This window comes from Morus notabilis, unplaced genomic scaffold (genome assembly GCF_000414095.1).
Source record: "Morus notabilis unplaced genomic scaffold, ASM41409v2 Scaffold276, whole genome shotgun sequence".
Lineage (NCBI taxonomy): Eukaryota > Viridiplantae > Streptophyta > Magnoliopsida > Rosales > Moraceae > Morus > Morus notabilis.
Genome location: NW_010361626.1, coordinates 611755 through 637817, shown reverse-complemented (window position 1 = coordinate 637817; position 26063 = coordinate 611755). Strand labels below are relative to the sequence as shown.

The 26063-nt window shown below is 34.6% G+C and overlaps 4 protein-coding genes across 5 annotated transcripts; 1 reads left to right on the top strand and 3 right to left on the bottom strand.

The window, feature by feature from the left end:
* Positions 1-2532: 2532 nt before the first annotated feature.
* LOC21408646 (patellin-4) lies at positions 2533-5009 on the bottom strand. Its single transcript, XM_010100229.2, has 4 exons — positions 3767-5009; positions 3547-3671; positions 3298-3442; positions 2533-2990 (listed from the first exon to the last, which is right to left on the bottom strand). The coding sequence occupies exons 1-4, from the start codon at positions 4922-4924 to the stop codon at positions 2730-2732; spliced, it is 1689 nt and encodes a 562-aa protein (XP_010098531.1). The 5' UTR covers positions 4925-5009; the 3' UTR covers positions 2533-2729.
* A 4706-nt stretch (positions 5010-9715) lies between these two features.
* LOC21408645 (ATP-dependent Clp protease proteolytic subunit 4, chloroplastic) lies at positions 9716-13450 on the bottom strand. The gene is made up of 2 exons (XM_010100228.2): positions 12946-13450; positions 9716-10605 (listed from the first exon to the last, which is right to left on the bottom strand). Exons 1-2 carry the CDS (start codon positions 13341-13343, stop codon positions 10122-10124), a joined length of 882 nt encoding a protein of 293 aa, XP_010098530.1. The 5' UTR covers positions 13344-13450; the 3' UTR covers positions 9716-10121.
* Positions 13451-14926: 1476 nt separating this feature from the next.
* LOC21408644 (uncharacterized zinc finger CCHC domain-containing protein At4g19190) lies at positions 14927-19406 on the bottom strand. 2 transcript variants are annotated; one of them, XM_024167017.1, is made up of 8 exons: positions 19109-19406; positions 18326-18615; positions 18176-18238; positions 17615-17769; positions 17199-17327; positions 16581-16782; positions 15877-15991; positions 14927-15784 (listed from the first exon to the last, which is right to left on the bottom strand). In XM_024167017.1, the coding sequence occupies exons 2-8, from the start codon at positions 18548-18550 to the stop codon at positions 15072-15074; spliced, it is 1602 nt and encodes a 533-aa protein (XP_024022785.1). In that variant the 5' UTR covers positions 18551-18615; positions 19109-19406; the 3' UTR covers positions 14927-15071. The 2 variants fall into 2 exon arrangements, with proteins under 2 accessions (XP_024022785.1, XP_024022786.1); XM_024167018.1 differs by having other exon boundaries at positions 19148-19406.
* Positions 19407-21444: 2038 nt separating this feature from the next.
* On the top strand, positions 21445-24762 carry LOC21408643 (probable disease resistance protein At5g63020). Its single transcript, XM_010100226.2, has 2 exons — positions 21445-24222; positions 24357-24762. Exon 1 carries the CDS (start codon positions 21648-21650, stop codon positions 24186-24188), a length of 2541 nt encoding a protein of 846 aa, XP_010098528.2. The 5' UTR covers positions 21445-21647; the 3' UTR covers positions 24189-24222; positions 24357-24762.
* Positions 24763-26063: the final 1301 nt, after the last annotated feature.

Sequence of the window (26063 nt, the reverse complement as noted above, 5' to 3'; positions counted from 1 at the left end):
AATATATTATAAAATAATAATTATAATATCATATTATTACAATAATTATAATATTATTATAATATCATATTATATGATAAAATAATAATATTAGAGTTATTAATATAACTATGATATTATTTGTTACAATATAACTATTATATTATATTATATTATATTACGATTCTAAATTTTAATTTGTGAAGATTGTAAATTTTAAATTTCATTAAGGGTATTATTGGTATTATAAAAGTTTTGTTAATTGTACTATGTTGATTCCCGCACAATCTAAAAGCTAAAGTTGTCTTTAGGCTACTTCTGATTTTAGTTGTAGATTCTTAAAACAATTCTTCAAAAAACACTTTTGAGGAGATTTACCAAACACTAAAATCAGCTTCTGCTACAAGCAGAAGCTGATTTTGGAAGGAAAAAAGCAATACCAAAATAAGCTTATGTCAAAGATGAGGTGATTTTGGTGTCCTTGTATTTAATGCAGGAATAAAGAAAACAATCCATTAGTGAAGTTAGATAGCATTTGTTCCATTATGCGATTGATCTAATAAAACAAAATAGAAGGAAACCATTGTTGAAGATTATGATGTTGTTATGCTTACTATGAGGCATGATGTGGAATAAAATTTTGTGCATCATCCGTAGTTAATTGAGGTAATGATAGAAGATACAAAGAGAGCCTTGTATAATAATTTACAAAATTATCCACTTTGGTTATATCATTAAACTTGAAGGTATCAAAATAGGTGGACTAATTCTAATTTCTCGTGTTTTAAAGAACTTGTAAGAGAGAGATGCTACTGGAGGATAATAAGAGCTTGGATACCTTATAAAAAACCGTCGTCTAAAATACGTGCTAAGTCTATTATTATCAAGATTAGACAACGGTTTATTAAGAAAATCATTGTCTAATGTAATTTTTAACGACGGATAAAAACCGTCGTTATATGCCACAGACATTTAACGACTCGCGATTAGACGACAGTTCTCCTAACCATCATTTAATCTTTTAACAACGGCTATTAACAGTCATTAAATACCAGATTTTTTCTGGTGAGTATAAAAAAATACATACTTTTCAGATTAATACTCGTTACTGAGAAAAGTTGAAGACTTAAACGAATGCCTAAACCAGGAGATTTTAGTGATAGTTATTAATGTTGAAGACTCAAACCAGGAGACTTTATTGATGTGTAATTGACAGCATCCGTCAAGAACTACAAGAGGATAGAATGGAGGGATTATTATTGTCAAGACACGTTCACGGCAATGTTGATTGGCACATTTAACCACTGCTAAATATGTGCATGGAAACCTATCAGGCTACCGAGTGAAGAGTTCATTAAGTTAAAAAAAAAAAAATGATCTGCTCATTACGAACAAGCAAAATAAGTCTTTTCTAGACGTGCACAAGGATTTGAACTTGTCGTTAATGAGCGAAGGGCATCAGGAAAATTAAAACGTCATCTCATACTTTAGCATGCATTTTTCACGGTTGACGGTTGAGGAGATTGTTGTTTTTGTTGATGCCGATTCTATTTTCCTACTTATGCTATTTATGTCGGTGCTTTTGTTTCCGAAGAAATAAGTATGTATTATAGGTAACCAATGGATTTTTGTTTTTGTTCGTTTGTTTGGTTTTTTTTTTTTTTTTTTTTTTTTTTTTTTTTTTTTCCCCTTTTGGCTTGGATACAAGTTCAATCTTGTTTTAAGATTGTGCCAGGTTGTTTGCCAATATCGAATGATGTTTGTGATTGTGATTTTCTTTACCCAAAACACTTCGTGTTTTAATCAAAATATCACTTTCGCTTATGTTATTATGTAAAATACCCCAAACACACTCTGTGTTTTGTGAAATTAAACTCAAAATATTTCCTGAAGCAACTAAATACCAAGATTACCCTTCTCAATCTTTATTAAATCATATTTAAAACACTATTCAATAAAAGTGTTAAATAAAATCAATCTTAAAAAATAAAAAACTCTCAAAATAATTGATGTACTTCTTTTATTTGAATATTTATTTGAGAATTTTTATAAGTTTCTATTTAACTTTCTAGTTAAATAATATCTAAAATAATATTTAGTGTAGATTTGGAAGGGTAATCATGATATTTTTATCATAATAAGAGGGGACAAAAGTGGTATTTTGACGGGATGTTTTGAACAAAAAAGAGAAAAAAAACTATATATATCCCCTTCAATAAAAAGTTTCTGCGTAATTTCCTTGGATGGGTTGATAACAAGAATGACCATATTTTAATTTCTACGGAGACGTTTGTCGGCATTGGAAAAGTAACATATACTACATCAGATATTATATTTCAAACAAATATCTTTTCACTCTCACAAGTCTACTACAAACATGTAAAAATGAATGACATCAAGATATTCAAATCTGGAAGAAATCAAAAGACAGGATTTTACTAATCCTGCAAAAGAATGAACAAACTAATCCTGATGTCAAACAAATGAAAAGTAACATATACTACATCAGATATTATATTTCAAACAAATATCTTTTCACTCTCACAAGTCTACAAACATGTAAAAATGAATGACATCAAGATATTCAAATCTGGAAGAAATCAAAAGACAGGATTTTACTAATCCTGCAAAAGAATGAACAAACTAATCCTCACTCAAGTTGCTGTACCAGCCTAAAAAAGAATGTGAAAAACATGAAAGAAAATAATCGGGACATTTTTTTCATATTAAAACTGTAAAGCTTGAAATTCTTAAAAGGAAGAGCACTGCTTCTTGGTCTTGTACCGGTAAAGAACCTTCTTCTTCTTGCTCGAATTGTTCTCGATTGTTAGGACAACCTTTCCGGGCTCATTGCTCCGGAAAGTATTGCGAATAGGTCCTTCATTCAGTCCCATTTTCTTGGCCTTCTGAACAATTATGGTGTAAGATCCCTCATCGTTAGGAACAAATTCCTCCTTGTAGTTTACTTCCCAACCCAAAACGGTTAAGTCCCACACCAATGTGGTATCAGCCTGTTTATCAATAATTTACAATTAAGATTCAAAGGATATAAGCCAAAAGGGGCATAATAAAAATGATCAGATAAAAGTGTCGGTGTCTGTAGAAATACAAGTTCTTAAATTTGAACATTTTTTTGCCAAATATGTCTAAAAATATCGAAAAGTTGGAAAATTTCATAGAAGGATGTCATTGTTGTTACTGTTAAATATTTGATTTATGGATATTTCTTTCTCTTCAAGATATACTTGTATTGTGCGATCGTTTTACAGAAATATCGAAAAAATGGTAATATCGGACATAATTCCATTCTTTGAATACCTTTGGTGCGGGTATCTCAATGGTTTGAGTAGTTCCTGCTTTGACAAAGAGTTCAGAAACAGCATAATCATCGCCATAGAAGTCAAAGTCATTCTCCCTCATGAAGCCACCGTATTGCACAGGGATTTTCTCAGCCGGAATGTACCTGTGATGAAATGATTTTGCGTTAAACATGTCCTTAATTTCTAATGAAAATCACATTGAGATTATTGGTATATATAAGGTAAAATATGTGAAAATACTGCTTACTTAAGAAGGGTTTCGGTAACCTTCGCCGGCCGAGCAACGACGAATTTGCTCTTGGTTCTTTGAGTCAAGAAAGGTGACAAGAGGGCATTCAAAGCGTAGTACCAGAAAGGAACATTTATGAATATCTATCACCAAAACCATAAACAACATATCAATACCAATTTCACTTCTGAAAGTTCAATATAGTGTTTTTGTAACAAGAGATTTTAAGGAAACTCACATTTTTGGCGACCAACTCAGGGTAATTGTCCTGCAAAAGGCCGACAGCTTGTTTCGTGGCGATTCTGAGCTCTTTCTTGGAAGGTCCCGGCGAGTTTTTGAGGTCATTGACATGAAGCAAAGAAGAGACTCCGGTCGGTTTCAAATCAAGCTTCTGAATGCTCTTCTCCGTCAATTGGCACCTCCATCTCAAGAAATGTGTCCTCTTCTCCTCCGTCCCAAAAGTCTTCCGGTAAAGCTCTTCGTTCTCGAACACGCCGAAGACGTTGTAGCACACGGGGTGTCCCTCCCGGTCCACGCCATTGATGTAGGCCGCCGAGCTCAAGTCGACGCACAAGTCGTCCTCGTCCAAGATCGAATCGATCTTCGAATCCTTCCTCCATTGAAGGGTCTTCTTAAGCATCTCGAAGGCGTCATTGACCTTGAACTCTCTAGCCCTCAAGAACTTCAAGAGGACTACATCAGTACCTTCTGAGCCTTTGCTTGGCAAAAGGGGAACTCCCCAAAGGGAAATTTCCTTATCGACTTCTTCTTTTTCAATTTTCTCTTCGGCTTCTTCATCTTTCTCTCCTTCCTTTACCTTTGCGTTATCACCCTCTTCTGGTTTTGCTTCCTCATCGTCGCATTTCTCCGCTTCTCCTTTTTTCTCTTCTTCCTTGGGTTCTTCGGGTTTCGCCTTCTCTTCGGTCTTCTTTGGCTCTTCTGGTTTTGCTTCCTGATCGTCACATTTCTTCGCTTCTTCTTTTTTCTCTTCTTCCTTGGGTTCTTCGGGTGTCGCCTTCTCTTCGGTCTTCTTTGGCTCTTCTGGTTTTGCTTCCTGATCGTCACATTTCTTCGCTTCTTCTTTTTTCTCTTCTTCCTTAGGTTCTTCGGGTTTCGCCTTATCTCCGGTCTTCTTTGGCTCTTCAATTCTGTAGAGATTGTTTCCGAGAATGGCTTCTTCAAGCTTCAATCTCAGCTCATTCAAAGCCTTCCTCTCAAACTCTTTCAGATCAGAGAGAAAGTTGCTCTCTTCCTTATAAGAAGAGCTCTTCTCAACAGATCTGGGTTTGGATTCATCTTTCTCATGAGCTTCCTCAACGTTCTTCTTCGTCTCTTCTTCATGAACCAAAACATCTCCCTTCTGGGTCTCCTCGGGCTTAGCAACCTCAGCAGCCATTTTCCCAGAAATTTCAGTGGAAGAGAAAGAAATGACGAAATGAAGAGAAAAAAAAGAATGGGATTTTTCTTTTAGCTTTGGTGGGATGGTTTGAGGAGTGAAAGAGAAAATGAAGAGAGGCTTTCTTATATATTTTTTGAAAATTTCAACCGAGGGGGAGTCAGTGGACCCAACCAACGGTCACTTATCTGTACCCACCGCATAGGAGAGCCGTTGGTCATCTTGGGATTCTTCTTTTTTCTCTTTTTTTGTTTTTTTTTTCCACTTTCCAAGGGCTGTGCTAGCCTGGAGGCCAGCATACTTTTGGCGTGCAAGAACCACTTTGGGCCCACAAAAGAGAACTCTATGTGGAACTCGGAGGCCAGATCAGATGTGCTCAATCTTAGTTATTTATTATTGGAATAAGGTTAAACAAATTATTCTTAATTTTTGTATTTAAAATTCAAATTTTTTATGAGATAAAAACACTCTAATAAAATTAAAATCATAAGTTTAAACGTATGAAGTAAACAATCTCTAAAGACCCGTTTAATTCATAAATTCAGAATCATAATTTATAATTTTAACTTTTAAAATTTAAATTTTTTATAAAAAAAATATTGTATAAACAATGAATTATGATTCAACAGAGAGATGATACACGAAACAAACATCTTATGTCATTGGTTTAAGGGAGAAAGGTCAAAGTGAATAAAGGAATATAACGTTTCTTCTCTAATTTGGAACGTTTATTATTGTCACGGCATGAGGGACAGACCATGAGCCAGCTTTGATTCCATTTGATGATTGTCTTTCAATTTTCTTAATTGGATTTTTTTTTTTTTTGGCAAGCTTGAGTAGCGTTGTTTATTTTTGTGGACAGCTAGCTAGATTTTCTTTTAGATTTTCAATAAAAGGTTCTTTGGGACCATCAAATACCATTTCAAAAAAAAAAAAAAAATCAAAACAAAGGAGTAAACTTAACAGCAATTTTTTAAATTGAAAACAATAGACCATCTGAAAAAAAAAAAAGTTTTATACAAATATACACACACACACACTAAAAGCAAGTTATCTTTTATATCAAAAAAAAAAAAAAAACAAAGGAAGTTATCTTTCAATTCTTCGGCATCTCAGCTCGTAAGATTGCATTACTGTTCAAAACAAAGAATAAGAAAAAAAAAAGGTAAAATAAGGATGGGAACGTTTAGCTCAAAAAAAAAAAAAATGCAGCAACTGTTTTTTATTTAGATCTATTTTTCAGTGTAGAACAAAAATAATATCTGGATCATTCAAAAAATAAAAATAAAATTCTCTGAAAATTAGAAAACGTTTGGTTCATAATTCAGAATTATGAATCAGAATTATTCTTAATTTATATATATATTTTAAGAGAAAATACTTTAACGAGCAACGAACTATCATCCTTTCATTTAGGGGGTGTTTGGTTGTAGGATTTCAAACCATGATTTGAATCATGGTTCATGGTTCGCTACAGTATTTTCTCTCACAAAAAATACACGTAAATTGAAAATAATTATAATCACATAATTTTAATTCATGAACCCAACGTGTCCTCAGATAATTCCCAACACCTCCGTACTTTGCTCATTTCTGCCACGTGGCAGCACCTTATGCATGTGATACGTGTACCACTATGTTTGACCGAGTCATATTGCCCATTATCATTAGTTGGCAAAACCGCTCAACCTCCTGCACGTCGCACGTGGTAGATAGATCATCGGATTCGTGAAATGTTGATTCTCAATACCGCTGTCCACGATATTAATATAGACCCTCAGCCTCTTATCAAATATTCAAATTGGTGGACCCAAATTTAATTATATAACTGTCATCCTTCCATGTGATCCGCAGAAAGTTATGGAAGATGTGTGAACGTCTATAGACTATAGTCCAAAAATTTCCCACAATTGTTCCTCGTAACAATGTGACGAGAATCTTGAAATTTGTTTTATTATCATTAAACAAATGACCAATTACTTTCGTGAAAGATGAATATTCGGTTTAAGACCTTCAAAATAAAAATTAATGGGTCAAAACCATTTTGGAGGACCACTGCTCTTTTGGCTGATTGAGTAAATATGATTTAACACTCAGTTTGTTTGCTAAACATATCTTGATATAGGTTTGAGTAGAAAGCGTGACAATAATTTGAATTTTCAAATTTATTAACCAAAAGATATCTTAATGATATTAAGCACTATAAATTTTCTGCACCAATTAATATTACTATTTGTGCTACCTCTTTGTTGGGGTTCGTTGCTATTTCATCCCTCATCCGCTTTTGTTGTTCGTTATTACACCAGGAAGAACTCGTGGAGTAATTGTACACTAAATTGTTCACTGATTGTTATTTTACGTGACGTGTTATTTCTATTAAAAATCCTAAAGGAAGGAGTTTCTTCATTAACATTTCAAAACTTAGAGAGAACCTAATTACGTTTTACGTTTTGTAGATCGGGAGGCATATCGTTACAAAACTTATAGTGATGTAACGGAACTCTAAATAAATAAGAAAAAAAATTCTAAGATCCGTCAATTTAATTAGGATATCGGAAAAATATGGTATTTATAAACTAGTTTATTCACCCACGAACATCAAGAAAACAATCATTAGTGGCTCGTTAATTTTAAATTCCATTCATTTCACCGATTCGAGTTTTGTTATACTAAAAAACTCTCAGAAATAATCACATTTAACTTTTTTGTTACAGTAAAAAACTCTCACATAAAGTCACATATCAACTTGAGTTAAAAACTCGAATCAACGAACTAAACGGGTCCAGAAAATACTGAGTAATCGAAATAGAGATGTTGAGAGAATTCTCAAAATGTATATTATAAATCACCACAAAACTTAATAATAAAATAACTAAAACAAGCGTTAAGTACAACCTAGTTTCCCAATCATATTCAAAGTAATAAAAGACAATTAAAATAATTAAAAATAGAGCACTAATTTAGGGATAGAAACGGGGCGGGACGAGGGTGGAGAATGATTTTTCATCCCTATTCCCGTCCTCATCCCCGCTTAAGAAGAAACAGGGCCAAAATTGAGAAATTCTCTATTGCAAAGCTCTTCTCCATACTTGATCCATTCACCATCTAACATAATTATACATTTCAAAATTATAGCAATTTAAAATAAAAAAGTGTAAATTTAAATCAAAATCAAATTAGGTTCTATAAAATAAATCAGATGCAAATCAAACTTAGTAATAATGCCACAAAAATATTGAAATTATTTTCACAAAAACATTGAAATTATTTGAAAATATAGTATTGCATATAGTTATTTATATAAAATTTATAACAAATGAAGATGAAGATCGGGCGAAGGTAGGGCGGGGAGCGTTTCAACAAACAAATAGAACAATAAGTAGACGTTTAGTTTATGAATTCAGGATCATAATTCAAAATCATTTTTATTTTACGTATATTTTTTATGAAAAAAAAATATTATAAAAAACCATAAATTATAATTCAAAATAAAAAATGAATATAAAACAAACTTCCCCTAAACCATCCTACAACATACTTAAATGGAGCACAAACCTATCCTACAACATAATTCCTGACAGCCCATAACAAGAAGTTACTTCGACACGTATGATTTTTTTTTTCTAGGAAACGACACGTGCTCCATCAATTTCCATTTGATGAATTAAACGACGCATAACATCAATTCTTTTTAGCTGAAACGACGTGTCGCACACCTGTAATTACTTAAAACACATTACAAGAGTTAATGAGTAAAAGGAGTAAAGTTGTTTATAGTTTTTTTTTTTAAAGTAATAATTCTAAAACTTAGGGTAAAATTGAAAAGAAAAATTTTTCGAAAGGTCAAATTTTGATTTTTTTTTTTAAATTAGTGGGGGCGGCTGCTCCCACTTTGCCCTTAACAGATCCGACACCGGACATTTGACAATGAGATTCGGAACTGTAGAAACAGTTTTGCAATTGCAAAGAAAAACGTCTATGCATTTAAATCCTGTTATTAGCTTCTATTCTCTAGAAGAATTTTTTCTTATTTATTTCACCGATTCAAGTTTAAAATTTAAATTTTACTATAGTAAAAAACTCTCAGAAACAGTCACATCTAACTTTCTTATTATAGTAAAAACTCTCACATAAAATCACATCTCAATTCAAATTAAAAACTCAAATGAACGAACTAAACAGGTTTTTCTCTTTCTTCTCCCTTTATTTTTTTATTTTATTTTACTTTTTAAAAAATTTGAACTAAAGATCCGTAAAGCAGTATAGAATTTGTGCCTTGAATGGTACGGGTGCTTACCTAGTGTATGTTTTGTTAAAATCATGTCAAGATTATAATACACACAAAATTAAGAGTCCGTTTGGTACCTAAATTCGTTTCCTGATTCGAATAATGATTTGTGGTTCGCTACAGTATTTTCTCTCACAAAAAATACACGTAAATCGAAAATGGTTCTAATCACATGGTTTGAATCCATGAACCAAACGCCAACAGATTCTGTGTGAATATGGTTTGAAACAAAGATCTATCGATGCTCTTGGCAATTTTCTTATAGAATTATTACAAGGTAAAGCTTACAAACATTTTTTCCTTTTCTTTTTTTGATTTAAATATTTTTTTCAACTTTTTAATCTAAACAGAGAGAGCTTTCCAGAAACAACCAGCCATTAAAAAGGCAAATGAGGCCATGAGGCAGCTAATGCAATCGCGTCATACAATACAAGTGTGTGGAAGTACTTTGACAATTATACGGTAATTCAATATGAAAATAATGGTTCCATGTCGATCAAAATAGTTGTATATCTAACTAAAGTCCTGGCAAAGTCAGCTAGAAACGTTTTAAGTGAAACCAAATCAAGATATTACACATCAATCAACAACAATTCCCTGAACCACTATAAATCAATTCATTGCCATTTAGCAGAATTAGTCTAAACAGAAAATCCATATAAACCATCTCACGCTCACCGGTTTTACAGTTTACATTGCACAAAAACAAAGTTCTCTTTTCTTAAACTGACTTCTAATGGTGACAAAAACTGCAGGAATTTACTTTAAATTGGGAATAAAACAGCTATCCTTGTTTCCCTTCCACAAATTCTGGAACCTAAGTTTGTGACTAAGGCATAAAGTTCTGTGCAACTAACACATAAAGTGAAAGCTGTAAGAATAATATACCTCTGTATTAACACCACGAGCTTAATATATCTCGTCGTCTGGAACATCTGGAGTCAAGAATTTCCTTGGATCTTTACTGATTTCTTCGTAAGTAATCCTTGCTTTGACCCTTTCTGGTACAGGCACAAGAGGGATAATGCTATCTCTATCAATAACTCCATCTAGTAGTCCATACTCAACTGCTTCTATGGGGGACATATAACGATCCCTGTCGATATCCTTTTGGACTTGTTCAAATGTGCGGCCAGTGCAATGAGCAATAATTGATGTGACATTGTTCTTGTTATGCATGATTTCTCGGGCTTGAATTTCCACATCTATTGCCTGTCCACTAGCACCTCCTAGAGGTTGATGAATCATTATCCGCGTGTTGGGCATGGCGAAACGCTTGCCTTTGGTGCCACCACCAAGGATGACAGAAGCCGTTGATGCTGCAATGCCAAGCGCAACTGTTGATACATCAGCCCTCACGAGCTGAACAACATCATAGATAGCCATTGTAGCGCTGAAGTAAATAACATCAAGCAAATCAGCTACGGAAATTTATAGTGCTACAAGAAATTAAGTACCCAAAAAAAAAAATACATGTTTCTGGACAAGCAAATCAGCTACGAAAATTTATAGTGCGACAAGAGCTTAAGTACCAAAAATAAAAATAAAAAATACATGTTTCTGGACAAGAAAACTGTTTCAGTAGATCACTAATTCATCTAGTTCAGTTCACTGTGGCACCACAAGGGTATTTCAATTCAGTGAAATCTTATGCTAAGAAGCAGGAATTTTATTAGTTTCCACAGAAATAGACATATGATTATGTTTTCCTTTGGTTAAAAGAAGAACAAAGAGGGAAGGAATGCATAAACCAAGAGCCAGATTGTTTCAGACAAATGAAGTCATAAATAGCAAGATCAAAAAATCATATTTATCCCCGCTTCACTGATCCACAGGCAAACAACAGTAGTGTATTTGACTTCAAAAGGCAGTCTTGTCAGCAAATATATGGGGTGAGGGAGTTTCCATCAAATTCTAGAGTCTGATGTTGAATAGCATAATTCATCATCTTTATTTATTGTGTAGACCGTAGAGTCGGAGATGGAGAGGAGTTAATTACAACACATAACCTAATTGCACATGACAGAGTGTTCACAAGAACAATCTTAATAGTATGCTTATTCCAAATAGCCATTTCCAAATAAATTATCCAAGGAAAAAAAAGGGGGAAAACATAGGCAAATACATGAAGTTTATACAACTTTTTCATTGAAAAGAATTCTCATAACTAGTATTCTCCATTTTTTATTTATTTATTTATTTATTTTTTTATTTTTTTATATAACACGGGATTGAACCCGCAACACCTAAACCCCACCCCACCAAAACCCCCCAGTACCACTAGACTAAGTGGTCTTAGGCTAGTATTCTAAAATTGACTTATATAAAAATATAGGGGAAACGAAAAGACCACCTTTTACATCTCTGTCACTTGTTACGAGTCCTCGACCTGTGTTTGGGCCTCCACACATACCTAAACATTTGCTTTTCCTACAGGGTGACAAACCCATGAATCATTACCCCTGGCTTTTCTTCAAACTTAATAGATAGCTCAGTACCTATGTTGGTCATCAATCATACCAGTCATTTCACTTCAAACTCGCATACTAATGTAGTACCACCTAGCAAAACTCAAATTTTTAAAAATTGCCACCATTAAGGGGTGGAACGCTATGCGACCAACTATATTCTCAACTTCAGGAGTGAAAATCACAGGTGGGCTCGACACTTTGCTGATTTACAGGTTGACTACTGATTTTCTTTGGATATTTATAAAGTAGGAAACTAAATCTTACGGCCTATAAATGTCTGACGCTACTGAAAATCGGGAACCGCAAACCACATGCATGTATGTAACAATTATGCAACGAACACTTCCATATATTATGCTTTTCATGAAGTTGAGTAGGTTATGCTCTTTCCATCAGCAAACCCCGCACTCACTGGACAAGGGAAGAATTATTCAATTCCAACCCGGTGGCGGAGCTTTAGTAATTGGCATCCTCAAACATCCCGACAAATAGACAACATGAAACACTTACCATTGGTATTCAAACGAGGTAAACACAACAATTACTTTACCAGGTTAGACCACTACTTGACCCCCATCGAAGCATTGAAGAGCAGAAGCTATGGTAATTGAAAACCACGAGCTTGTTTGGTCGGAGGGAAAAGTGGAAGGAGGAATAGGCGTGAGACGATTAGTAGAAGGATTATGGGACTTATGGTTGTTTGCGAGGAGGGATTTGATAGGGGTGATAGTTTTAAATCTTTCAAAGAACCCCAATTTCAATCCCTCAAAGGAAACAAATTGAGAAGAGAATACATGCCAAACACAACAAGAGAAAGGTCTCTCAATTCCTTTACATTTTCCTTGACTAGGTTATACACCTTTCTTTCCCTCCTACCAAACACAGCCTTAAACAAGAGCCCAACATTCAGGGCCGTTTGTTTTTTGAACACATGATTCTAATTCTGCTAAAGTACTTTTCTCACACAAAATTTAAATAGAAAAAATTTCCGCTAATGAGTTCTCTCACAAAATTTAAATTCAAAATCATAATCGCTGAATTAAATGTGTGAACCAAACGGGCAAGCTGACTAGGAAAACATTTCAGCAGAAACACTTCATTTGTCTGCTAATATTAGTATTAGAGGCATCTAATGCAAAACCCAGAAGTTCATCTAACCAATAAAAAATGACCAAACAAAACAAACCAAGTGAAGCTAAAAATTAAAGAAAGGGAAAATAAAAAGAGACCCAGAAAGAAAAGAAAAGGGGTCTTGGTGGAACCTGAGAGAGCCACCAGTGGAGTTAATAAAGAGCTTGATATCCTTAGTGGAATCCTGGGCGTCCAACAAGAGAAGCTGACTGATAATGGCGTCGGCGATGAAGTCATCAATGCTGCTTCCCAAAAAGACGATTCTCTCCCTGAGGAGGAGGCCCATGGCGTCGGACTCGGCGCTTCTCATGGCAGTATCGGGCGTCTGCGGAGACGAGGCCAAGAGAAGAGATGGGGTGAGGAGAGATTGGGGTTTGGAAGAGGAAGTGGATTGGAAGCACTTGGCGAAGGATGAGGCTCTTTTAGTTTTGAGAGAGGAGATTGGGAGGTGGGAGGAGATGGGTTTGGGGCGAGAGCTGTTGGGGAGTTTGAAGGAAGGAATTGGGGATGAGAGGGAGAGCACGTCCATGGCCGTTTGAGAGAGAGAGAGAGAGAGATTTGGGTAAGACTTGTTAGTTGTTAGAGAGAGAGAGAGAGTGAAGAAGCCCGGAAAGAACTCTTCATTCTTCGGTTTAGGTGAGAAGCAAACAACTTACAACATGGGTCGGGTTTTGGTTTTTGTTTTTCTGGGTGAATTAAAAGGGACATAACAAAAAAAAAAACTTATAATATAATATCTTATAAATAGCAAAATTTAATACCATTAAGATAATTAGTGTAATTTTTGTTAATTCTAAAATATTCCAAAACAACCTTCATAAATTTTCCATGTAATGTAATTTTTACTTAACAGTAGAGAAATACAACTATATTTTCTAAAGAGAGGTTTACTCATTTATTTTTAGGAGAATTTTTAGTGAGTGTGGAAATTCATATCAATCACTTTGTTGAAAAATCTATTTAATTTCCACGTCAAAGTGGTATACTTGAATAAGACTTTAATAGTATAGAATCTAATTTACACTATAAAAGAGAAAAATATATGATTTCTCATAATTTTATACAAACTTGTTATTTATCTTATTTTAAATAATTAAGTGTCGTGACCTTTCATTTTCTGGTAATTAATTAAATAACAATTTTTTTTTTTTTGAGTGAAGTATAAATATTTGTTTTTTCATCTAAGTGATATTTCTGGGTTTTTTTTTTTCCTTATTAAAACCACACGCACATATTTTAAATACCCGTGATGAGGGTTTAAACCAAACAGCGGATAAACAGGGTCAGAGAGCTAGAGGAGCACTACTTTCGTTTGGAATTGCTGGGTGAAATGCTTTTTTGAAATGGAAAACTTACATTTCTATACCCAAGATTATCAAAAAAATATATATAGCTTGTGTTTTGGAGCTTTTTTTTTTCCTTTTTTTTAACAGTCTTCTATACATTTGGATTGCCAATTTATGCTCCCTCTAAACCCCTAAAAATAAGTAACAATGTTAACAAAAACAATTTATAGAATATCTACCAATATATATATATATATATATATATATCAACTGACAGTCAATTCAAGGCCACTCCTATAGATGAGTCGACAACTGCATTTCTAGCATTGAGTGACAAGGTTGAGAAAGAACCTAATATTTGAGCCAACCACTCATAGGTTCTCAAGGAAAGACATCAAAATTAGACAAGAGTATGTTTGGTAGGAAAGAAAAGTAGAAGGAAAGAAGAAGGTGGAGAAATTTTAGAAGGAAAAATGAAAATGTAGGTTGTTTGGCAGGAGAGAAAAGAGAAAGAAAGAGAAAATAGAGTGAAAAATAATACATGTGAGCCCCACCATTTTTTTTCTTTCCACAAGTGGACAGAAAATGGGATAGAAAATAAGGACAACTCATTAAAATGAGCAAACTACTAAATTACTATTTTCTCCATCAACATCAAAACAAAAAATTTAAGGGTATAAAAATAATTTACGAGTAAGATTTTTTCTTTCCTCCTAATTTAACTTCCAATACCAAACAAGTGAAGGTAAGCTCATTTTCTTTCCATCTTCTCATACCAAACAACATAAAAGAAAATCAATTTCCTTTCCATCATTACTATTTTTCATCACTTTCATATTTCTTTTTTATCCTATATTCTTTCCTTCCTACCAAACATAGCATAAGTGTTGACCTTTTCTGCTCCAGGTCTACGACACCTGCTCAGCCAGAGCAGTTTTTGTTGTGAATCACCGATAAATCTCTCATTTTGACTAAGGCTCTGACCGATGATGACGACGGTGATGGCTACGCCGGTGTTGGTTACGCCGGTGTTGGTTAGACTCCGAATACACAGATAAACGTGAATGCTCATGTTCATTCCCCCGTCTACTCTTTTGCTTGCTGCTGTGATTCTCTCTCTTGGTTTCGGAATGTTGACGTGAATAAGAATGCTTTTGCTTGCCCTTACTTGTAGACTGACCATTGCGGTCCGAATCTTCGGACGAATAATGGGAACACTCGTCTCTGCTCTTATAATGCCTATCAAAATTCGAATCCTTTGATGGTAAAGATTTCATAGGCCTGCACCTCCTTTTGTCACTTCTATGATGCCTATCCTTGCCAGAATCTTCAGATGAACACGAATGCTTTCTTCTTTTTCCAGTACTAGAATGATGCCGGCCAGCATCAGATTCCCCTGACGAGTAACACTTGCGGTTGCTCTTTTCTTTATGCCTATACAACTCAACATCTGAGGAACTCGATTCAGAATGATTATGCTTCTTGTTCTTCCTCTTATGTTTTCTTTTCTTTTGCCGCCTCTCTCCATCCTCGGAAGCAGAAGAGGATTCATCTTCTTCCAACTCCTCACTATCACTATCACATGAAAATTGATGCTTTTTGTGATTTTTCTTCTTCTTGGACTTCTTGGATTTGCTTGAGAAGTTGGTCAGCAACTCCGGAATGTTACCCCCGCTAAGGAAGCCTACAAAAAAGGAAAGAAGATAAAATATCAAAAACCTATTAGAGAGAAATAAATTGACGTAGTAAAAATAGCATGAGATAATCACAAATCACCTCCATACTCATTAAATATGTCCTCGGCAACTATTTGCTGGTTGGGGTCATCTGGTTTAAAGCCTCCACGAGGAGGACTAATTCCTGGCTTTTGCTTTAGCTCCCACTTTAGAGGCTGCACCATAACCAAAAATCTCATTATATGATCTAAGAAAATGATAATATTCTTCACACCACCAATTTTTTACCCCTTGCCCAAACCCCATTATAGACTCAATGGAACCAGCCGCCAGTAGAAAGAGCTATAATAGGTGGTCGATCATTTAGGAATAGAAAGACTACACATTTGACAGCTCAAGTTTCTTAAGAGACTCATTTCTAAATTCTATGCCTTCTCAACTCATTTTTAATTAGCTATGGCTATCTGAAACCTAATGTCGAGTTTGTCATTACAAAAAGGTTGTGCTTCTATACCTCCCTCCCCTATGCCAATTTTCTGTAAGTTCCCATATTATTTGCATATATTCGATGTAAAACATAAAACAGCCAAAGAAGACCAATCAACTGTCTCTTGACGCCCCTACTCGTATTCCGAAATGTCCACTCCCATAGGAAGGGCCCTAAACCCCCTCAAACTTTATGCCTTACGTATTAGATAATGATAAGAAGTTTTCTACAAACAAAGAAAGTGTAATTCCAAGTTGTGAACTAACATCCTAATAAACTTTCTAGAGTCTTGAGAATGAAAAAACAATTAAACTAACCTCACTAGGATCTGTGTGGGCAAGAATAGCAGTCATGGGGTCATCTCTTTTCAATCGACTCTCTTCATTAGGCATTATAGCATCTCTTAATGGACACTCACGATCACCGCTTTGGTGACCATAAGTTCCACATCTAACGCATTTCACATTGCGCACTTCAACTCCAAATGGTTTCACCCTTGCAGGAACACCAGTCTCCAATCTAAAAGTCATCATAGTTAAACCACACATGCATTGATGCAAATGTATTAAGCAGACAAATCAAAAGAATAATGAAAGAAAGAAAGAAAAAACCAAACAAACAAACAAAATCAAAATTTGAACCATTGGTCAATAGACCTACAATAAGTCAACTCTATGAATTTCAAAGAACTCATCAACTCATCTATTTAAAAAATTCCAATAAACCATTAAAAGAAAAAAAAAATCAACAGAAACCTCTAACAACCTAAATAGGAAGTAGACCATGGTCAAGGATATGCCTTTTGGTTAGCATACAAATAAAACATCAAGCAACCTCAAAATAACATCAAAAAGTTGCATGCGAGTATTTATAGATTTATGATAGTAGCACAATAGCATTTGATCATACTGTGGAGCCTTAGCGAAAAACTATACCGTGGAGCATTTTTCAAAACTTCAAATTCTTCTTCAGTTGGTAAGGAGCGCCCAAAAACATCTTTTGGCCTTGGTTTCTTCTTCTCTTCCCTGACTAAGTGATCTCTACCAGGCATGGATTCCGGGGGCCTGCAAGATGGAAAAGTCTACTGCTATGTTATGACCAAATAAAGCAATTTACATAATGAAGAAAGCAATTGAAAAGGCATTTAATATATCTTAATTGACGTTTGGTTCATGTATTCAGAATCATGATTCAGAACCATTCTCATTTTACGTGTATTTTTTGTGAGAGAAAATCACTATAGAGAACCATGAATCATGATTCAGAATCAAGGACGAATACAAGAAACAAACATCTCCTTATTGTTTCTAGATACGAACAAAAAAACAAAAAAAAAAGGTGTAAGTAATACATTGAAGTGGACGTCCCACTTGTGGTTGGGTCTTGGGAAGGGTTTTCCTGCTCATGTGTTTTGATTTCATCAGCAATCTCTGCTGCTTTAGCACTTTCAGCATTGTAACCAGGTGGCCGAACATACATGAAGCTAACGGCTTTCATAATCTCCAGCTGAAAAGTGCAACCCGCTCTTTATTAGAGTATGCAAAACAGCTCATAACAAAACACAAACTAAGTTAGGACAACAAAACAAAAGCTATGATGTTCATCATAATTGCTTGAATTTTTTGTCTATTTCAAATTGAGATGGTCGAATGTAATATTCAAGCTTCTTTACGATCTGAGACAAAAGGGAGAAAGGAAAACAACAAACTAAGTTAGGACAACAAAACAAAAGCTATGATGTTCATCATAATTGCTTGAATTTTTTGTCTATTTCAAATTGAGATGGTCGAATGTAATATTCAAGCTTCTTTAGAATCTGAGACAAAAGGGAGAAAGGAAAACAACAAGGATATCTGTTAGGAGAAGTAAAGAAAAAAAGGAAGTATGCTTATGGAAAAGAAGAGAGAAGAACCTTTTCCTTTTCTTTCTTGGAGACGAGAGCCGTCTGCCGAAAGAACTCTTGCTCTTGAGCATACTGGAGAGAGAAAAAAGACATAGAGAGTTAGTAAGCAATTGAGGACTATTGGAAGAAAAAGAAGAGGGAGAAGAGAGAAAAACTTGCCTCGCGAGAGACCTCCTCCGAGCGACGGTGGCGATTGGCGTGGGTCTGCTCTGCAATCCACTTGCGGCGTTGGTTCGGGTAGGAGAGAGGATGCCATGGCTTCTGGTTGAGGTATGAGTGGCTCCACGCTGTCCCCGCCTTCATCTTGTAATCGACCTCACCGCTTTTACTTGTTTCTGAAAATCTCTTGCTCAGCCTTAGCCCTTCTCCCTCCTCTCCTTCCATTTTCCCCCTCAAATCTATCTATGATCCAAATCTATTAACTTTTCTCCACCAACAAACAACAGCAACTGCAAAATGAAGATGAACTTAGAATCCCAGAACTCTATTGCAATTAAATTCTTACCTCCCATCTCCATCCATGTTTAATATTCAAAGAATCCGATGACCTTGGCCCAAATGTTTCTAAAGCATCACCTAAATGAATCATAACTTAAAATATGCAACTGCCTAAAAAATACAAAATAAAAAAATATTAAGGTTTCTCTGCTAAAATTAAAAATTAAGGAAAAATTTTATCCGTCGACCAGGTTTATCCAGGGCCAAATTACATCATCATAACAATTAAAAAATCCCGGTGGTTAATGGCAATAAGGAACAACATCTGAAAACCATTCACGAGCAATTACTGAAAATAAAAACCGGGCATAAAATATCATTTCAATGAAAACTACAGTACTTGGTTCCGTTCTCAGCGGAAAAACATCTGAAAACCATAACTTAACAAATTCATAATTCACCAAAATATATTCAATTGGCAAGAAGAAGAAGAAGAACATGAACCTTAGAATGTGACAGTTCGGGATGAGTGGAGGATCTTACGATATCAGAACGGCAGCGAAGAGAGTAAATGAGACCGGAATCGCAAAGCCAATCGGAACCCTAGAATCCCAATAAGTCGTCCTCAACCTCGAAGGACTGCGAAATGTGTATTGGCTTCGTTCTGATGAATAGAAAAGGAGAGAATCGTTTCTGAGAAAAGAAAACAAGACACCGGGAGCGCGCCGTTTTTTGTGCCTCGCTTACAAGCCGAGGAAGATGATAACTGGACCCTTTTCCTTTTTTTTTTTTTTTTTTTTTTTTTTTTGGGGAAATTAAAACTGGGCCCTTTTCCTTTTTTTTTTTTTTTTTTTTTTTTTTTTTCTTTCTGATCAGTCATTAATCCCTTTTTGTTCACCCTCTTTTCCATAGAACTATAGTTGAGCCACATGGACTCAGTGTGTTTTAAGACGAAAATTCGTGTCATGATTTGAATTATGATTCGTGATTTGTTACAGTATTTTTTTTTATAAAAAATACACGTAAATTGAAAATAATTTTGAATCATGATTCTGAATCTGTGAACCAAACGTCCATCAGGCATCGTTCATTTTATTAATTTGGGTTTTCAGTTCTAAATTTTTAGAGTTAAAAATTTTCAAAAAATATCAAATTTAATTTTTTATATTATAATTAAAAATTTCTAAAAAATGTCACATTTTAACTTAAATTAAAAATTTAAATCCGCAAAACGAGTTAGGCCTGATCCCGTGTCATAAAACCTCCTTAGTTAAGTTCATTATTTGAAGTAATAAAAATAACCTCCTTAGAAGTTAAAGTTCATTATTGGAAGTAATAAAAAATTATTTTTAAAAATCATATAATAAAAGAAGGGCATGTTTAGTTCACTGATTCGAGTTTTTAATTTAAATTGAGATGTGACTTTATGTGAGAGCTTTTTATTGTAAAAAAAAAAGTTAAATGTGACTGTTTCTGAGAGCTTTTTACTGTAGCAAAACGCGAATTCTAAACTCAAATTAGTGAAATGAACGGGGCCTAAAATTATTTAAGAATTTTTTATTAAAAAAGATAAAAAAGAAAAAAAATAATTAAAGTTATCTAGGAGTTAATACTCGAGTCAACACTTGAGTTTCTGGTTCACCAAACATGTCTTTTTTTATAAAAAATTCTTATATAATTTTAGGCCTCGTTGATTTATAACATTTTTAGTCAAATAATTATATTAATAAAAATGTATTTATTAAAAATAAAAAGTAAAAATTCAGACTTATTTATTTTTAAAAATAAATTATCTATTTTTTCTTTACAAACACTCAACTCAAATGAGTCCAACTTAAGTGTGGGTTTTAGCCCAACCCACACTCAAGTTGGACTCATTTGAGTTGGGTGTTTGCAAAGAAAAAATAGATAATTTATTTTTAAGAGTATGAGTTTAGATTTTTACTCTTTATTCTTGATAAATATATTTATGTTAGTATAATTATTTGATTAAAAAGATTATGAATTAAGAGTAAAGAGAAAAAATTTTGATACATGCACTTTTAAAAAATATTTGTTAAGATTGCCGCAAACGAATAACCCTTAAATTATAATATACCCTTGACAAAATAAAAAAAAACATTAAAAAATAAGATTAAAAAAGAAGAAAGGACATGTAAAAAATTTAAACGGTAAAAACATTTATAAAAAATAAAAGAACAAAATATTTATACAAAATTAGTTTAAAAATGTGCTATGCAATGTTACCGTGTGAGAATCACCGAAACAATTTATTATTTACTACATAATGAGGAAGAAAGAAAAGTAAAGAAAAAACGGAAGGAACAATACATGATTAATATTGGAGAGAAAAGAAGGTGAAAATCATATGTAACGTAAAAAGAAAAGAAAAAGGAATATAAGGTTATAAACGAAAAAAAAAGAAAGAAGAAAATGAAAAAAAAAAAAAAAAAAGAAACAGAGAAATGAGGAGGGAGCATGGTGGGATAGGATCAAATCTCACATTGGTACTCTCATATATGGTATAGAATAGTTTATAATTAGATAAATTTTTTAGAAAAACGCGTTGAAAAAAAAAATTAAAGGAAAAAAGCGATAAAGACATTTATAAAAGAAATTGTTTTAATAAGAGGAAAGAGAGAGAAAAAAATTATTTCCCACTACAAAATAAATAAATAAATAAAAAGAAAAAAGAAAAAAAAATCAGTAGTATATCGCTTCTCCCATGTTTCTTATCTTCCTTCGAATAATTACAAAAAGAATAAAAAGCAAAGGTCAATTCATCAGCACTAATTTCTTTCTCTAGTTTCCTCTTGTGGGATTGTGCAACTGAGTGATCATGGGAAACTGTATATCATTTTCCTTTCAGTCTAATGCCGCTGATGGCGTGGTTTCTCATTGCTGCGAATTCACTACTAAACGAGCAAGGTACGTGTCTAAGCTTGAAGGAAATATTGATGCTTTGAAGAAAGCTTTTGAAGAGTTAACAACTACAAAGACTGACTTGCTAAGGAGAGTCAACGTTGCGGAGGAGCTACAGCAGATGAAGCGGCTTGATAAGGTTGAGAGGTGGATTTCTGGGGTTGAAGCCATGGAAGCTGAAGTCAACGCATTGATGGAAAGAAGCGCTCGAGAAGTCAACAGATTATGCCTTTGGGGTTGCTGTTCTAAGAATTACATCTCCACCTACAAATTTGGCAAGATGGTGTCTGAGAAGCTCGCCGAAGTGACGGATCTGCAAGGCAAAGGGGCGTTTGAAGTGGTCTCTGAACGGGCACCCATAGCTTCTGTGGTAGAAATGCCCCTTGAGTCAACTGTGGGCATGGAAACACTATTTGACAAGGTTTGGAGAGATCTCAATGATGAAAATGTTGGGATAATGGGGTTATATGGAATGGGAGGGGTAGGAAAAACTACCCTTTTGAAGAATATCAACAACAATTTTCTCAAGATTACTACCAGTGACTACAATGTCATCTGGGTAGTAGTATCTCAGGATCACAGACTTGATAACTTACAAAATGTAATTGGGGAAAAGATAGGTTATTCCGAGGAAACATGGAAAAGAAGAGACTATCATAATAAAGCTACAGACATCTTTAGCATCCTCAGCAGAAGGAAATTTGTGCTTTTATTGGATGATATATGGGACAGGATTGATCTTACTGAACTTGGGGTTCCTTTGCCTACCAAAGAAAATGGATCCAAGGTTGTATTCACAACTCGTTCCATGGAAGTTTGTTGTCAAATGGACGCTCAAAAGATGGTAGAAGTGAAGTGCTTAGCATGGGATAAATCCTGGAAGTTGTTTCAAGAGAAGGTTGGGGAAGTGGCCCTCAATGTCCACCCCGATATCCCGAGTTTAGCTGAGATTGTCGCCAAAGAGTGTGATGGTTTACCTCTTGCGCTAATTACCATTGGTCGCGCCATGGCTTGCAAAAGAACACTTCAAGAATGGAAATGTGCAACTCAGGTGTTGAAGAATTCAGCATCCGATTTTTCAGGCATGCGTGATAAGGTACTTCCACTCTTGAAGTTCAGTTATGACAATTTGTCGAGTGAAAAAGTTAAATCTTGTTTCTTGTATTGCGCGTTATTCCCAGAAGATTGGCCGATTGATAGAAATATTTTGATAGATTATTGGATGAGTGAGGGATTTTTGGATGAATATCTGGATATAGATCATGCAAAAAATCAAGGATGTGATATTATTGGTTCACTTCTTTATGCATGCTTACTAGAGGATATTGACAATAAATTTGTAAAGATGCATGATGTTGTCCGAGACATGGCTTTGTGGATAGCTTGTGACTGTGGTAAGGCAGAGAATAGATTTTTGGTGAAAACCAACGCTGAACTGTTAAAACTTCCCATGAACGAAACATGGAATGAGGTCAGTAGGATTTCGTTGCAGAGAAACCGCATTGAGAGTCTTTCAGGAACTCCAACATGCCCCAATCTCTTGACTTTATTTCTTAACCGTAACAGTTTGAGTCAGATCACGGATAGCTTCTTTGACTCTATGCCAAAACTAAGAGTTTTGGATCTGGCAGCAAATCCATGTCTGACTAATTTGCCGGTTGGAATTTCACAATTAGTTTCATTGCAATATCTCAATCTGTCAAATACGGCGATAGAAGAATTGCCAAGTGAGTTAAAGAACTTGGTAATGCTCAAGTACTTGAACTTAAATAATGCAATAAACCTTGACGGAATCCCACAAGAGATCATATCAAGCTTTCTTCGGCTACAACGCTTAAACATGTTTTTCTGCGGATTGCATGAAAACCGGCTAACGGGGGCCAACACTGTGCAGTGTGGGGGTAATGAATTATTAGTGCAGGAATTACTATGTTTGAAAGACTTAAAGACATTGGAAGTCTCAATGAAAAGTCTCTCTGCCTTTGAAAGACTTTCAACCTCAGAAAAGCTACAAAACTGCACTCGAGCTCTATTTCTCCAACGTTTAAGGAGTGTCCGTTTCCTTTATCTGTCAGCTTTTGTAAATATGAAGCGTTTAGAAAAGCTCATGATCTCGGACTGTAGAAGGTTCGAAGAGATAAAGATTGACTGGGATTACATAGGAAGAGAGTCCCATGGGATTCACCTTCACCACTCAAATATCACAAATGAAATGTGCTTTTTGAGCCTTCGTGTAGTTGGAATCGTAAGCTGCAAATCACTGAAGGACTTGACTTGCCTTATTTTTGCTCCAAAGCTAAGTTCTCTAAATGTAAGTAATTGCCCTGCACTGCAAGAAATAATATGTCTCAACAAACTAGCTCATGCTATAGAGGTGACAAAACATCTGGAACCATTTAAGGAACTTATGGATCTAGATTTGCGCTACTTACCATCGTTGATGAGTATCCACCAGAAACCCTTGTCCTTCCCACGTCTCATGAAAATTGAAGTACTAAAGTGTCGTTTCCTGAAGAAACTTCCTATCAGTTCAAACATTACCAAGGAATCTGAATTGGAGATCAACGGAGAAGAATCTTGGTGGAATGAGCTGGAATGGGATGACGAGGCCACTCAAGACGCTTTTCTTCCATGTTTCCATGCTATCTCAGAGAAGCATTGACGTATTATTGAAGAGAAAATACAATTAATTTCAGGTGAGACGTCAAACTAAACGCATTCTTTGTTCTTTATTTTTCAAAAAGGAGAAATTTGTAGAGTTTCTCTTATCAGTTCTTACTTGTGTTGTAACTTTTATCTTTTTTTTTTTTTTTTTTTTTGGATGGAGAAGGTTTCCAGGCGGAGAAAAGGGAAATGCTTAAAAAAATAATAATAATCAAAGCAATTAAGTTCTGACGGTCTATGCGAAAGGAAGTTCATGCTTTTCCAACCTGTGTTTCACTTGATAAATCTGCTGAGAAAAATCTCTGCGCTCCTTTCGTGTTTTCTTTCCATCTAATATTGTTGATGATTCTGTGCTTTGTTATGTTCTAATATTGGAGATATCGTTTCATCTGCATGTGGAAAAAATGAAAAAAGAAAAAAGAAGAAGAAAACTATGGTTATCTGTTCCAGGCCATTCTCTCTATTGATGTAGTACAAATGGTAATATTGCACATATATTCTATTTTTTCTATGTAAAATACATTTGACAACAAAAAGCATCACTCAGGTATGAATAAGAAGGTGTTTGTCCTCATCAACTCTCTCTCTCTCTCTCTCTCTCTCTCTCTAAAATATACATGGCACACACAATATATGCAACTTTTAAGAGGCACGTCTTGACGGTTAGGATCACCAAGTGAGAGCATCATGGTTGTATTACAAAATGTAAATAGATTCATAAATGAAACCTTTTATTTTGTTTACTGGAACGGATTACAGAAAGAGATGATTAATACGTCTCTTCTACTCTCTTGAGAATATTATTTAATTGTTTCTGAAATGAAAATCGAGCATAGGAAGCAAACATAAGAGTTGATTAAAAACAGAATCTGAATAAACTCTTTAAGAGATTAAATGTACCTTAGATAACTAAAGCCGTAATCGCCTTTTATCCTATAGTAGTTCAACTTGGCATAAGTAAGAAAAAGAATAATTAAGTCATCACTGAATTTGTTGTTTCTTATTTCTTTTTCATTTACCATTCATTTCTTAAAGTTTCTCTCGAACTGCTGTATGCTTAACCATTCAACTTGCATCCCTTTTGGTCTCCACAAAATTTTCAATATCTAGCAATAACTTATTTGCAGCCAATCAATTGGTTCAAGACAACTGCTCAAATAATAGAAGTGAACAAGGAATGAAATCATCAACTAAACTTCTCTAAACAGAAAATAAAATGTAAGAAAGCGCCTCTCTTTTGGAGATGGAGTTACTAACCTGTAGATTTGCCAATTATTGGTGATTTCGAGCTTTGAAGTCTGTCTTTATGCTCCTCAGTTTGAAGAGGATTCCTCAATGGTTATCTGTTTTAGATTTCTTTTGGAGGTTCTCTCTCTATACAATGACTAAAACAAGGAAGAAAGGCATCTCTAGTAGCCTCATTGTCCCATTCTAACTCATTCAACCAATATTCTTCTCCCGAAATGGTCATTGTTGCAATTAAGTACGTCTCAAATTGCAAATAAATCAGAAGATATTTCAGTTGAAGGTGTGCGATTAGTTGACTTTAAGACTACAACCTGGAGATTAATGGTGACGTGGCACTAACAGTTAACATTTGTAAAGGCTGGCTCTAGTTTGTTATATAAGACTAGTTTGTTAAGTAGTTTATGGTATAAAAAAAAAAGAAAGGAAAACTTCTTTTGTAATAGATTTTTGAGAGTGAAGATCTGAGAGAGAAATTCTTGGGAATTCATGAGTTTGTAATTGGGGCTCTTGGAGCGTTTGTTTCTTGGGAAATTTGGTGAGAAACTGAGACACTGTTTCTGTAAGGGTTCCCGAGTGATCTTTGTAAAGTCTGTGATTCTAGTGTATACTTGTTGACGAACTAGTG